The 15,224-nt window shown below is 40.0% G+C and overlaps 1 protein-coding gene across 1 annotated transcript; it reads left to right on the plus strand.

Moving 5' to 3' along the window:
- Window positions 1-456: 456 nt before the first annotated feature.
- On the plus strand, window positions 457-14,907 carry LAP3 (leucine aminopeptidase 3; the record flags this gene model as incomplete). The annotated part of the gene is made up of 12 exons (XM_010137023.1): window positions 457-572; window positions 911-965; window positions 2,765-2,870; window positions 3,934-4,093; window positions 7,184-7,345; window positions 8,261-8,419; window positions 9,193-9,317; window positions 10,642-10,730; window positions 11,956-12,058; window positions 13,736-13,815; window positions 14,475-14,587; window positions 14,697-14,907. Coding segments are annotated over 12 exons (1,467 nt in total), but the record flags the coding sequence as incomplete, so codon positions are not given.
- Between the last annotated feature and the right edge of the window lie 317 nt (window positions 14,908-15,224).

Raw genomic sequence — 15,224 nt, forward strand, 5'->3', positions numbered from 1 at the left:
GGGGCCGCGCTGGGACCGCTGTGCCCTGGGGAAGAGATTCCCTGCCGGGACAGAGCCGCCTTCCTGCCCCGGCACCTCGCAGCCCGGCTGATGGGCCTTCGTCAGCAGTGGCGCGGCCGTCTGTGCTCCTCCCGGGTGCGCCTGGCTGGAGAGCTGCGTTTGGGGCAGGGCGGGGAGGAGAGAAGCTGTCCTGTACTTCCAGAGTACAGACTGGAAGAACCTTTATTTAAGTGTTAGCCAAAGTTATTGTTATTATTTCAGTCATGCTAGTTCTCATTTCTTTTTCACTCTTAAAAGTAGTTGTAGTAATTTACCCTGGTTTGCCAAGGTGTTGCTCTGCGCATCATGTTAGATGAGCACATAAACTGTAGCTGTGGTTTGAACAATGTGTTTGGTGCCTTTCAGATAGGTCTCTTAAGTTTTGTGGTGTTTATATTAACGTGTGTCCTTTTTTAGGGTCTTGTTCTGGGAGTCTACTCAAGTGAAAAAGATGAAGGTGCTGCCCAGTTCACTGGTGCGGGAGATGCTTTTGATAGACTTGTGTCTGGAAAGCTGAGAGAACTTCTCTCCATGTAAGTGTGTGATGAACTTCTGAAATGGATTACAGTGCCTACAAACACCCGTAAGAATGATCTCGTTTTATCATTATTAGTCTTTGTGTCCGTACCAATTCTCAGGCTGGTATTTTCTTCTACTGGGCCAAGTTCTTGGAGGGGAACTCCTGTGGAAAAACCAAGCACTGAGGAAACAATGCAAAATGTTCATGGGAACTGTCCTTTTTTTGTGAATTGGCACTGAGCCAAGTGTCCCAGTAGAGTGTGGAGGAACACTGTGGGTGGAGTGAGCACAGCACCATAAGATTTATCACTAGTAGGGACTTCTTTATGGAAAGGATCTTTTTGTGTCCTAGGTGTGGGTCACCTTTGAAGAAAGGGAAGGCACGTGCATTCCATGGTTTGCATCAGGTATGAACTTTGGATTTTCATGTGCATATTGGTTTATATGTGAGATTTGCCCTTACATCTTATTTTAAGGTGAGTTCACTCACTGTATGAGGTGAATGCTTTGCTCTTCTTCCCCCCCCCCTCCACTCCCCTGAACTCTTAACAAAAGATATGGTTCTTACTGAAACCTCCCCACATTTGTGTGGCCTTCTGCAGAGTCCTGAACTCCCTTCACTGTGCTGCAAATTAGAGCAGAATTGGTCACATCTTCTCAAAGTGGTGTGCTCTGAGTAGCTGCTTATTGAATGAACTGAACTACAAGAGTTTTGGGTCAGACTTCTACTGTGCCTCCTGTGTTCAGAAGGAGTGAGTGCACGAGTGTGTACCGATTATGTGCAAAGACCTCCCAGATGGGACAGTTGTAGCACAAGGTAGTGCCATCACCGGCTTTAATCAGAGGTTTTAGAGTTGTCTGTTTGAAACCTATGAAAACGAGACATAGGGCTATTCTTCAAGCAGAACTTCTGTCTGCACAGACAGGGTATGTCACAAGGGTGTGAGATGGAGATTCATCTGCTTAAAGTTAGGCTTTTGGTGCCATTTGAGAAGCCCTAATAATGTTACGTACCTACATGCAGCTGGCAAATATGGTATGATTTGTGTCTTTTTGGAGAAGTAGCTAGAGGCTAGGCAGACGTGTAGCGTGACACCAGGTGTCCTTGTCTAAATAACTGAATCTTAGATTAGGGCTATTTAAGTTATTTTTAATAAATCAATTTGTGGACAGTATTGCCTACCATGTATAAATTCCTGTGTGGAGACTCCAGACAGGGGACACCAGACTCAGTAGAAAGGCTCTTGGAAGTCTCATGGAAGTTGAGTCCACTGAAGGTCCCATTATCTCAGTCCTGCATACTGGATGGCCTCTGAAGTGAGTAGCAAATACCTGGAAGAGAAGGCAGTAGAGAACTTGGCCTTATGCACTCAAAGTGTGTGGGGGGAAAGTTAACCTGAATCACTGATCTTCTGGAAAATTTCAGTGTCTTGTGGCCTGTAGGACCTCACTACGGTGGAGCAGTTTGAAAGCTGATTGTTAGTATCTGACAGAACAGCTATTTGAGATGGAAGGGAAAGCCTAAGATTAACTTCATTTTTCATCAGAGCTGTGGGAATACTGTTCATGTGTATAACCTTGAGTCTTATATAAATTTAACCTCATTCTTAAAAGACTCTTTATCTTCATTATTTCTTCCTTTTTGCCTTCTGCTTGCAGCTTTTAAGGCAGGCATTTATTCTGCTGTGCTACGTTTCCCTCCTGACTTCCGGAGCTGCGTGCCTCTATGCAGCTTTGGTTTGTAACCTGCCAAATCGTGCCAGCTCAGCCTTTGAAGTGATTATATTTCCTTAAACGTAGTACTCTGCCAAAAAAAGGTTACAATTCTCCAGATCAGTTCTGGCCTTTGTTGCGGCTGGAAAGCTGGATCTGCTTTCAAAGAGCTTTTAGATTTGCCCTTGGAAGTACCAAGTTTCCTGTGTGTTGAGTATAAAGCCCTATGTGCTACAATACACATAATTAACTGCATGTAACTATTAACTGGACACTAGGACGTGGTTGCATGACTGTGGCAAATGATTGGGAGTGCAGGATAGTGGCACCATACTGGCACTCTTAATGGAGAAATGTGTGTAACATAAAGTACTGAATGTATTTTAATGCTGTAAATCAGTGGTTTGATTTGGGAAGTAAGGTCTATGTAACAGCTCTCTGCTGTGGGTGTAACAATGAGGAAAGTGAATCCATCTGTGTCAACTTCATCTAGGACTTCCCGAGTGTGGTTGTAGTTGGCTTGGGTAGGAAGAATGCTGGAGTAAATGACCAAGAAAACTGGAATGAAGACAAAGAAAATATTCGTGCAGCTGTGGCAGGTTAACTTTAAAATTTTCTTTAAGCATTTTGTCTGTAAAAGTGTTGCAGTGGTGCAGCAAGGTCCATTTCTAAAGTGTGACTCTAGATGTGATTTTGTTTTGAAATGCAAAACAAACTGTGTGGTTTGCATTTACTTGTCGCTGATATTCATGTAAGCTTTTTCCTTAGTGAGGAAGGAGTTACAGAGCATGTAAATCAATCTGCAGACAAGAAACTACAGTTACTTAAATCTAAAACTTCCCTAAGCAGTGTGATACTGAAAAGGCACTTGTTTAATTACGACTATTTTGGAGCCTGGGATCATCACTGATTCACTTTATGCTCATGATGTACTTAAGTATGCACACGTATTGACTTTTGATACTTGGTTTGTAACTGAGATACTTGGGTTACTAACTGGTATCTTTCACAACATCACTAGTATGATTCACTGTTATCTGTCATAGGCAGAGGAGGCCTCTCTAGCTTAATCAAGGATGACTGCTGCATCCAAGTGTATAAAACAAGAATAAAGAGTTCTCACCACGGGGTTTATAATCTGAGACTGGGGGTCAGTCACTCCTGTACAACAGCTGTGTGTCCAAAGCACTAGCCCGTGTTGTCTCACCAGCTGCCAAAACATCGTTAAATTATTTGGGTACAAAATAAAATTTATGGAATATATTATTATTATTGTTTATACAAGTGTGTATAAACTCATTTGGAAGAAAAGAGCAGTTGCATATTCTTAGCAAAAAACCTAAATTACAACCTGTAGATAATCATAATCCATAGCACTCCAGAAAGACAGAGCTTTTCTTTGGTGTAGAGTGAGTTTAAAGGAATCAGAACAACTGCAGACTTTCCCTTTTATTCTTGTGAAATACCTTAATTTTGAGTCAAATTTTGTCAGTATATGGACATTAGCACTTTTAATTATTCTTCTGCATGATTGATGTACTTAGAAACTCAGATATCTTGAGTTAATTTTTTTTCTTGAAATGTCATAATCATGACCTCCAGGCACCTGTTTTGCTGTTCTGTGCAATACTCGGCTTACTAGTTCTGTACTGTATTTTTCAGTGGGCTGTAGACAGATCCAAGAGCTGGAGATCCCTTGTGTTGAAGTAGACCCCTGTGGAGATGCTCAGGCGGCTGCAGAAGGCGCTGTCCTTGGATTGCATGAATATAATGAGCTGAAGCAAAAAAAGAAACCTGTAGTTACTCCTCAGCTTCATGGAAGGTGATGGCAAAAGGAAAGCCTGCCTATTTTTTTTGTTTGTATATTTATTTAGAAAACAGTATGTGTGCTTGTGCATAAAAACTCTAGTAAAACTGAAAGGGCTAGCAGCAATATCTTTCTTAACTCCTCCTACTCCTTTGAATTTCCTGAAGTATTTTACATCTTGAGTATATTTATAGTGTTTACTCCTTATGTTTTGTTAGTATGCCTTGTTCTGAGGTTAAGGGTAAATAAAATCTGCTTCACAGAAGAGGTGGTCCAGGATAAAAGTAAAGTAAAAAATTACCTGAAGCATAATTGTTATGTAAATGACTTCTGCTGGTTTTGCGTGCCAAAATTGTGGAGCATTTCAAAGTCCATAAATGAATAAATCCTCCTGAGAATGAGGAAATGCTAACTGACACCAGACCATGCCATGACGGTTATGTTTTACATAGTTCATTTGTTCTATTTTCATTCACAGAGTATAATGCAAGAAGAGAAGCTTGGGTACTTCTGGCCTCTAAATAGACATCACTGTTATTGAGAGCAGGAAGTACTATCAGGGCTTTTGGTTCCAGAACAAAGTTTTATTAATCCCCTTTTACTCTACCAGAGTGGACTTTGGACTTCCATGTAAGATATTCTGTCATGCAGAGGAGAGATATTTCCCATACGTACTTTATGCAGGAACAAGTCCTTCCTTATGAGAAAGTTAGTGCAATAAAACCTCTCAATTTAAGCATGTCTTAATAAGCTACATGCAACACTTTCCATGGTAACACAGCTGATAGTTTGGGAGCTGATCACATTAAATAAATGTTTCTTAAAAACATAGATGGTCCTATGACCACTTATGACACAGAAAGTAAATTTTTCTATGTAATTTAGGTTGGGAAGGATCTCATGACATCATCTAGTCTAGCTCCAGCTTGAATTAGGGATAACCTGGAAGTTACATACAACTTTAAAGCACGATCAGGTTGATCAGGCCTTTGTCTAGACCAGTTTTGGATATCTCCTGAGACAGAAATTTTACAGCCTCACTGGGACATCTGTTCTAGTGCTTAACTACCCTTATGGTGATTTTTTTCTTTATGTTCTATTGCAGTTTCCCTTGTTGAATCTTGAGACCATTGTTTCTTACCCTCTTACTATGCATAACTAACATGTACTAACATGATAACTTCCATCTTCTCTGTAAACCCTGTTTAAGGGTAGAGGAAATGAAATCTTTCCTAAATTATTGTTCTCTGGGTGAAACAAACCCAATTTTCTCAGCTCCTTCTCATGTGCTGTGTGCTCCAGTCTCTACTCCTCTTAGGGGCCTCCTTTGGACTTGATTCAGTTTATCAGTATTGGGTTTGTGTTCAGGAACTCAAAAGTGGTTGTAGCTAGATTCAGCCAAAAGGTGTAGCCAGACGCAGCCTCAGAAATGCTAAGGAAGTAAATAATTGTTCCCCTTAACTTGCTGGCTATGTTCTAATCCATCCCAGTGCATGGCTGGCCTTTGTCACTGCAGCTAATGTGCTGCTTATTCCTGTTCAGCTGGTTCACTGAGATGCCCAGTTTTTTTTTCTGCAATGTTGCTTTCTTCCTAGTCTGTGCACCCTGACTGCTGCATAGAGCTGTTCTGTCCCAGGTACAAGACTTCACCTCAGCCTTTCTTGAACTTCACTGTGTTCCCATTGCTGCATTCCTCTGACTTGTCATAGCCTGTATGAGTGGTGGCCCTACCTTCACCGTTTCAGCTGTTCCCTGCAGTGCAGTACTGTTTACGAACTTCTGAGGGTATGTTTCATTGTCCAAGTTGTTGATGAAGGTACCAGCCTCAGTATCAACTGAGTCATCAAGATGACTTTCTTCATAAACTTTTAGGGCATTAGTCTAGGATAATGGGCTTGTAATTCCCTGTATTCTCCTTTCCATGCTATAAGATGGGGATTTGTCCTTTTCCAGTCATCAGAGAACACTGTTGGTTGCCAGAGACCAGGTTTGCAGTGATGATAGCCAGCTCCCTCAGCACTCTCGGATATATCCTGCCTGCTACCAAGGACTTGTGTATGTCCAGCTTCCTTAAGCAGTCCTAAGTCTATCTTCCTCTGCCATGGGTAGTACCTTTCTTGCTCCAGCTTGTACTGGGGAACAAGAACTGGGGAATCTGGAAGCAGACCTTAATAGAGACTGAATCAATGCAGGCATGGAGAACTTCAGTCTTTGCAGTGTCTACTACATTGCCTGCCGTATTTAGCAAGGGGATGGTGTTACTCCTGACCTTCCTTTTCCTGATGATGTACCTGTTGAAGTCCTCTTCCTGCTTTTCCTACTTCTTGCAAGTTTCGGTGTCAGCTGAGATTTGGCTTCTTAATTGTATCCCTCTATACCTAGGCAATGTTTCTATATTCCTCCTGGATTCCTTCTTTACTGTGTTGCTCTTTAGAGAGGCAGAATCCAGCTTAATGCCCTGCTTTGTGATATCTTTTAAAGCAAATTAAGTCTTTTAGTTCTGTCTGAGTAAAGCTAAAGGTTTTGTACTGGTAGTGTTGTGAAGTAACCAGAGAGACATCCCTATTTCCTATGCAGGCAGCTCTTCGAACGTTTGGTCTGTCATTTGTTAGTGAAATGCTTTGAGTACACTGTGAAATGAGATCCGACTTCCACTCTTATCACATAATCATATTTCAGTAAAGGGAAAAACAGAATTTGAGGCTTTATATGGTAAATAAAATCTTTCAGGGCTGTTATAATTAATGCAATTACAAATTTTGGAAGGCGCATTAAACCTTGTGCTTAAGGATTTAAGCCAGTCTCTGACTAGTAAGGATTAGGACAAGACCTAATGTATTAGACAGATAATTTTACACCTCTCTGCTCTAGGATTCTTCTAGCTTTCTGTGAAGCATTTGGCACTAACTAGAACCAGAGATGAGCTACTAGACTAGGTGCTCCTTGGATTTCATATTAAATTCCTTCTAGTAAGATTACTATGACATTCTTTATTGGCCCAAAGTAATGATACCACATTTCCAAACAGGAGAGAACAGATGGATGCTGACAACATCTTCCTTTTGCAAATGTTTATGATCCTGATTTTTGCATGGTGTTGTTTAGTGCTGAAATAGAAGCCTGGCAAAGAGGTGTTACCTACGCTGAGGGTCAGAACCTTGCTCGGTACCTTATGGAGGCTCCAGCTAATTATATAACTCCAATCAAATTTGCCGAACATATTGAACAGAAGCTCAGAAGTTTCAGCAATGTGCAGGTCCATATAAGGTAAATTTGATTGAAATGATTATTCTGTAGGGTAAGATACCTTCTAGGTTAAACAAAGCTGTAGCGGGCTCTCATTTTCACTCTGCTGCTTCAGATGCCAAAAGCAGGGGAAATGTTTGGCAAAAAGGTGTGAAGGATGCCCAGACTGCAAATTACTCTCAGTATTATTAGAAGATAAGCTTCTAGTTTGCAGAGTAAGCAAGATACTGTGACAGAGTAAAATGATTAACTGTGAATTAGTCATGCAGTCCATTACTGCTTAATTAGCACGTGTGCTGTAAAAGGAAGCCTGGTGAAGACTCAGTGAATAGAGGGCAAATACCAGGTAGCTTTTTTCTAATACCTTTTGTTTTCTTCCCAAGTGGATTTTATATGCACCTTTGCTTTTTTTGTTTGGATTAAACATTGTCTCTTTATTGCTGTTACTGTTGGGGATTTTTCTAGTTTTTAAAAATGTTGAGACGAAGCTGTAAAAGCCCTGGCAATTGAATTTGCACAGCTAATGCTTCTCGCTTCTAAATTTCTGATTACTGCTCTTCGATGGAAATGGGCTAACTGTTTGTGTGGAGGCTGTTTGTTGAAAAGCAAAAGACTGAAGGAAACCAACTTTCCCTATAGTTAAACACCCTGATAGCAAAACTGTAACTCTAACCCCCTGCAATATTGTTACTTCATATGCCTTCAGAGACTACAGCCTCATGTGCAAGGGAAAGTTTAATGTTTCTGATGGAGCTGTGTCTTTGAGGAAGTATTTTTGTGTTTCACGGAAAACCTAATGATAGCTGGATTTAAATGACCAAAATGAAATTAATAGTTTGTGTCGTTCAAGAATGGTGACGTCTTAAACAAAATTAGCTTGTTCCAAGTGTCCTACAAAAAAAAAACAAAACAAATTAATATGTATTTCTATTCCAGATCAGAGTCTTGGATAGCAGCACAACAGATGGGAGCATTCCTGAGTGTAGCAAAGGGTTCAGCTGAACCTCCCATCTTTCTGGAGATTCACTATTTAGGTGGTGCTAACACAAATGACTCCCCGTTGGTATTTGTAGGAAAAGGAGTTACATTTGACAGGTATGTATTCTGGTATTTTAATGACTAAAAGGGGGGAAATACCTTCCTGCTATTCACGTTCAATGGGGAGGTGCTTTTTCTTTGCTCGGCACATCTTAACAGTGCCATTCCAGTGAACTTGCCTTGTAGAGTAGATAGTTCTGCCTTTCCTGGGGAGAAGACAAACTTGAGTGGCTGGACAACATAGAACTTGATATGCCCTCCTCTTGTAAGGGGAAAATGGAAATTCAGGGCGAAAGAAAACAAAGAATGTACTATTGTTTTGCTTTTTGGCCTAAGTAAATCACTGGATGAAGAATTTCCATTTTAGAATTGCAGTCTGTGACTGGACATCTAGATCATGCTTAAGGAAAATTGTTCATTCCTTACAGCAGTTCCTTGTAACAGCTTTTCATGTCACATAACTACTGAAGAGTGTATCAGTCTGTTGCCCTTCCATATGCTGGTTTTACCAAGTGTACTGTTTTGTTCTTGCTTTGTACTCTTGTGCTCTTATGAAGACCATTAAGTTAGTTCGCTGTAGGTTTACCTGGATTTTTATGCTTCCTAATTATGAGGATGTAACTCAAGGACATACTTCATCTGAAACGAAAACGCAGATATAATTTCAGCTTTCCAAAAAATGCTTTCAGCATCATTCCTGCGGTGTTGCGGGAATATCTGAAAACACCAAGTCCAGCATTTACTGGTACTTGGTGCCAAAACACACTGATGGACAGAGCATTCGATGCAGCATCCTACATGTTGGATGATACTTGTGCTGTTTGTTCCAGTGGTGGCATTTCTTTGAAGCCATCATCAGGTATGGATGCGATGAGAGCAGATATGGGAGGGGCAGCAACTATCTGTTCAGCCATTGTGACAGCAGCAGCTTTAAACCTACCTCTTAACATAATTGGTAAGTTTGTGCAAGAATCCAAACGTTAATTCTACAAGTTTTTGTTTAGAAAGTAATTTTCTAGTATCAGCAGTGGTCTTACAGAAGTGTCAGAGTCTTGCACACCTACTTAGCTCACTCCCTTGCTCAGCCTCTCTTCCACTTTTACTTGCTTATGAAAACAAATACTAGTTTTGCTTGAATAAAATACTGAACGCTGAATTAAAATTTTGAAGGCATGATTTTTAGATCTTAGAGAAATGATTGTCAGTTAACTTATTTTCAACAAGTTTTTCAGAATTCCTGATCCTTCATTACAAGAAGGAATGTGGAAATCTGTAAAAAGCAATTAAAAAAGAAGAGTTAGCTGAACTACCTCCATGAGTGTTTGCCACAGCTGAACAGGAAGAGAGATCAGCTCTTTTTTCCTTAGGTGAATAGCTCAGCTGAAATCTAAAACAAACAAAACCAGCCTGCTGATGCTATCTGTAAGTACAAGCAATGCTTATTTCTTCTGCAGAAATGTTGCATAGCTAAAATTAAATGAGCTGATTCAGGAACCATGTCAAAACCAGTTGGTAATGATATGTAATCCATTCTAGAATAAGTTTTGTTTGAGAACCTTGACTTTGAGGAAACTAGCATTTTAGTCACTTTTATGCTTCAACCAGTAGAGGGCAGGGAGAGACACATCCTCACGGTGTTCCTCACTTGCGATGGCAAGGGCTCAATCAGTGGAGCACAAGCCTGTGTACAGAATTCCCTTGAAAAGTGGTGGTTCACAGTTCAGTTAGTCCTTATGCCAGGAGCAGGTTTTCCCTAGGCATGGTGGAATGCCTGTCATCCCATCTATAGTGGGAGTTTTGACACCGACCCTCTTTTTTTGCTCATCTCTGCTTGTTCTTACGGTTGGAGTTCCGTGGCCCTCTTGATGTTACACAATGTTTATTTACAATAAGCAGAGCTTGAAATGCTCAGTGTTAATTTGAGATGTTACTAATTTCAGAAAGAAAGAAATCCTATTACATGTGACTAATTCATATATGAAAGATGTAAGATGTTGTTTGTTGCTCCTCTGATCTCACTTGGATGGGTATAAAGTAGAAGTAAATCCTAGTGGTAAAATGGTGTAGGTGAAAGAATGTGATTGTGCAACATGCAGAGGAATTTCCCTGATGGAAAACTGGAACTTCTGTCTTTCAATAACCAGGAAAATTTGGATTTTTAGCATAAATCCAAGATGAGAATAGGACTGTTTTCTTGAGGAGGTGTTTGTGTTTTTTCTAAGTGTTTCTTTCTACATCATCTCAGAGAATAGTAATGCACCTTTCTTTTTCTTTCTGAGGTCTGGCACCCCTCTGTGAAAACATGCCCAGTGGTAAGGCAAACAAGCCTGGGGATGTAGTTAGAGCAAAGAATGGGAAAACGATACAGGTATGCATGTGAAACCTGGATTTTTTGACTATTTTCAGTGAACGGACATTTTAGTATGGTCATTTACTGAACATACTGAAAATCTGAACAATGAAAATCTTGTGGTGGCACCAAGAGTTGTTAAAATGCTCATAGAAACAAGTTCTCAGTCAGAATGAGTAATAGAATTGCTTCCAGCAGACCCTTCCAGAGGCTTCTCTGCTATCTGGAGTAAGACATAAGAGTATTAGTTCCCTGCTGACATAACCAAGGTCTTTACACTGCCAAGCTGCTCTGTGCAGTCAGAACTCTCAGTCATGTGGACTGTCAGTTGAAAGGACCTTGCAAAACTACATATTCCATATTTAATCCAAACTATTCTGTACTCATCTAATAGATTAAATGGTACTGAAAGTCATGGTGCTATAAACCACTGATTTCACGCAGAAGTAGATGGCTTTTAATCAATATTTCTCTCTGTCTGAATTTCTGTGATTCTGCCACCTTTAACTTGCTGAACCTTCCAGTTCCTTGAGGTTTTTCTTCCAAAACTGAGTTCATTCACCCTCTGCTTTAAAGGAAAATACTGGCCACATATTCCCCCATGAAGAAGTTTGTAAGAAAATGCTGGTAGCTCAGAGCACATAATGCAGTAGATCTTGCAGAATTCATCATGAATTTTCCCTGAAAGGGGTAAGGAAAAAAGGGGTATTGATTATTATTTTTAGACAGGGAAAAAGTTTCAAGATCCAAAGAGAAATCAGTATAGCAGGGAATGGTTTCCAGGCATGTGTCTGTGCTTCTTTGTGGTACCCTCTCCTCCTTTGTGGTTTCTATTGGCCAGACCTCTGCACTTGTTCAGAAGCAGCCCCTGGGATTCCTGGGGCTTTGCGGGGAATGGTAGCCAGCCCCTTGCACTCCACTGGGGCACCTCTCCCACCTCCAGGCTCTTCTGAGGATCCAGCAGCACAGAGACCCAGCAGGCAGAGGAGGTTGCAGTGCTGACAGATTACTTGGCCTCAGCTGCAGATGTGCTTTTATTTTATAAATGTAACTGTATATTAATACTGTCCCTTTTATTTTTTCAGTCTACATTTTTTATTTTACATTTTGATTACCTGAAGTTCCTAGAGGCTGTGACAGTGCATTTACAATCTGACAGTTATTTAAAATAATAGGAAGAAATAAGCCAGTGAAAGGGATGCTTTCAGTAGTTAATTTGTTTTTACTAATTTTGCACTTGAAGGTAGATAACACAGATGCAGAAGGAAGACTGCTGTTAGCTGATGCTCTCTGTTATGCTCACTGTTTTAATGGAAGGGCTATTGTGAATGCTGCCACATTAACAGGTAAGCAGCCTCCCTTCCTTGCTCATTTTGCAATCTGGTTGTTCCTCTCATTAATTTGGCTGTGGATTAGTTGCACTATGTATATAAAGCCAACCTGAGTTTGAGAGCAACTAAGATGATTTTACATGCTCTAAGACCACAGCTGCATATTGATGCTCTAACAATTCGTACAGCTGCACTGTGTCTCTAGGACCGGGGAGGGTATTGGCATGCAGGGTACACTCTCAGTGGAGTAGATGAAGTTGGGCTGATCCAGCTGAGCTGGAACTAAGAAGAGCTGAAAAACCTCCACAGTCTTTGATGCTTCTGCACAATGTTTCCCAGTGCTTCCATTTCTGAGCTAAGCCCTTGAGCTTGCAGGGCTGTGATGCAGAGTTACTGGCATGGTTGTGGAAGAGTCCTGCCGGGTACTGGCCATGCTGGACCAAAATGAGCTTTTTTTGTGAAGGGCTTCCCTGAGTGCCTGAGCTCTGACCTAGCCAGCATCAGTTCTTCCACTGTGTGAACTAGCTCAGGTCTCTGTGATTCTAGATCTAGATTTTAGAATACGGGAGTCATCATCATCTTCCCAGGAATTCGTTTGACTGAAGTATCTCTTTATGTGTAGTTTGCATGCTTTCAGGCATAATAAAATGTGCTTTAATTGCTTAATCTCTACAGTTGTATATGAATGAAGTTATAGCTTTAAATTTAAAACCGGCATTGTGTATGCGTCCCATGAACGGCAGTAACAAGCTGTCATGGGTGAAGTGACTGTAGCTGAAATGAGAGCAAACGTGGAAGAGTAGTTCAGACAGGAGGCCACTGTGCTCCGTAATGAATATGCTAAGCAAAATAATTATCTTTCCATATGCTCTCTACTACTGCTTTAAATTATGTTCCATCAGCTTTTCCAGTTCAAATGCTGTGGAAAATGTCAATAGACAGAAGGGAAGCTGATTTTAAGACTGTTGGCTTGTATAAAAGTCTTCCCATGTAAAGGGCTGATAGAAGGAGGAGTTTACTCCCACTAGAGATCGTTCTGTCTTGGGGATCTTTGGGCACCAAGCAGGAAGGAGGAGAGCTCCTGTAGAAATTTCTTTGACATGTTTTGTTAAACTACATTTTTACTTCTTTTTATCTCACTGCGGATGGAGTGTTGGCATTAGAGAGCAGTTCTGTGTCATCAAATAAATATATGTGTAATCCCTCTGGTTTACATATGGTTTAGTATTTTGATAAGAATTATTTTCATTTGAATTACATGCACATATGCTGTGCAAAAAACTATGCAACTTTAAATTCACAAATGGGAAAGTATCAGCTCAGTGGTAGAGGCTTATAAATTGGAAAAAGTCGACTTGTATTTTTCTATATGGAAACAATAAAATTTAGATTTATTTTTTAGAAGACACTTATTGCTGAATAAATTATATCAGAAATATTGCTAAGAAACATCAAGCTGAAAACAAAATATAGTTTCATGAGATACAGAATATAATTTTTATGAATTCTTGTCCTAATAGATCATGTAAATGTTTTAACTTTTAAATTTTTGGAAATGCAAGTGTACTAAAATCTGTAGTTTTTGCAGACCTTAGAAATTACTGGAATTAAAAATGAAAAGCTCTGCAGGGATGCAGGGGAATAGCTCAGGTCCACCTTTGACTGAATAAGATCGAAGCTGTGTTTCTGTAGGTGCCATGGATGTTGCATTGGGGTCTGCTGCCACTGGGGTGTTCACAAACTCATCTTGGCTTTGGACTCACCTTTATGAGGTAGGCCATCTGCTTTATTATTAAATCATCATAATAATGAAGTAATAGCTGTTGATATTGAAAAGTTAGTGCATTACTGAAAGGCTCACTCCATGCAAATGTAAAAGTTTTGTTATTACATTTTGAAATCTCTTAGGAACTGTTAGTACTGAGTTTAATTAAAAGTAGTTAATTTTAACTACTAATTAGTTAGGTTTAATAGACAGGAGACAGCACTCACATCATCTCAAGGATCTGCATGTTCTGGTAACTTTCTGTATGTGCACAAGCTCTGGACTACTGACAACAATTAGTTCCCATTAAAAAGATTATTGATCTTGTGTAACAACACTTGAGACAAATTCAGAGAGGCCTGAAATGCTTGTGGTGGCTGAAGGGAAGGATATGTGTTGTCAGGGAGGGAAAAAAAAATTGAAAAAAAGGCAGTCTTTAGGTTTTGCCTTTTGACTAACACTAAAGTACCTAAAAAGTAGGATTCACTGTTCTGTTTCACAGTGTATTTCAAGTCCCTAATACTATATTGGGCTGAGGATTTTTAGACAAGACCAAGCATGCATAACACAGGGCTTGTAAATGCAGTTTTGGGTGGTGCTGGCTGTTTTGTATTTTTTAAAAAAAAAAAAAAAAATTTGCCAGAACTATTTCTGTTTCTTTCTCAGGCCAGCATTTTGACAGGAGACAGAGTTTGGAGGATGCCTCTTTTTGAACACTACACAAAGCAAGTTACAGACTGTCCTCTCGCAGATCTGAGTAACATTGGAAAGTACAGCAGGTAAGATGTACCCATGTCCTTCCTGTGCCCCGTTCTTTCAGTGTATTAGTTTAATGTTTGTGCTCTTGGTGCTGCTTTAGAAACAATACAATTTTTCTGCTTCCCACAGAGCTGGAGGAGCATGCACAGCTGCTGCATTTCTGAAGGAATTTGTGACTGCCTCTCACTGGGCTCATTTAGATATAGCTGGTGTGATGTCGAATAAAGATGAGGTGCCCTATCTTCGAAAAGGCATGGCAGGGCGGCCTACAAGGACGCTAGTAGAGTTTGCGGCTCGATTAAGTCAAGACAGTTACAATACCAAATAAAATACTTATTCTAAAATCATCTACTCTGCCTTAAAAATCCTGAAGCATATTATTCATAAATGAATACCCCAAGCATATTTTCACTATGGCAATGAACTAAAAATGCATTTTATAAATCATTATTTGATTTATAATCACCTTTGACATTTGAAATCCCTTATTATGCAGTTTAAAATAAAAAATATTGTTTGAACTATGAGATATTTAACACCAATATGTGATGATGGAAACACCTGAACTCCTATTTTTAATGTAAAATAAGCATAATTATTGCAAACAATAAATCTCTTCTTTGGGTGTGTGTTTTGATTGTGAGAGAATTAGCAACA

Source organism: Buceros rhinoceros, unplaced genomic scaffold, assembly GCF_000710305.1.
Source record: "Buceros rhinoceros silvestris isolate BGI_N320 unplaced genomic scaffold, ASM71030v1 scaffold47915, whole genome shotgun sequence".
Taxonomy (NCBI): Eukaryota; Metazoa; Chordata; class Aves; order Bucerotiformes; family Bucerotidae; genus Buceros; species Buceros rhinoceros.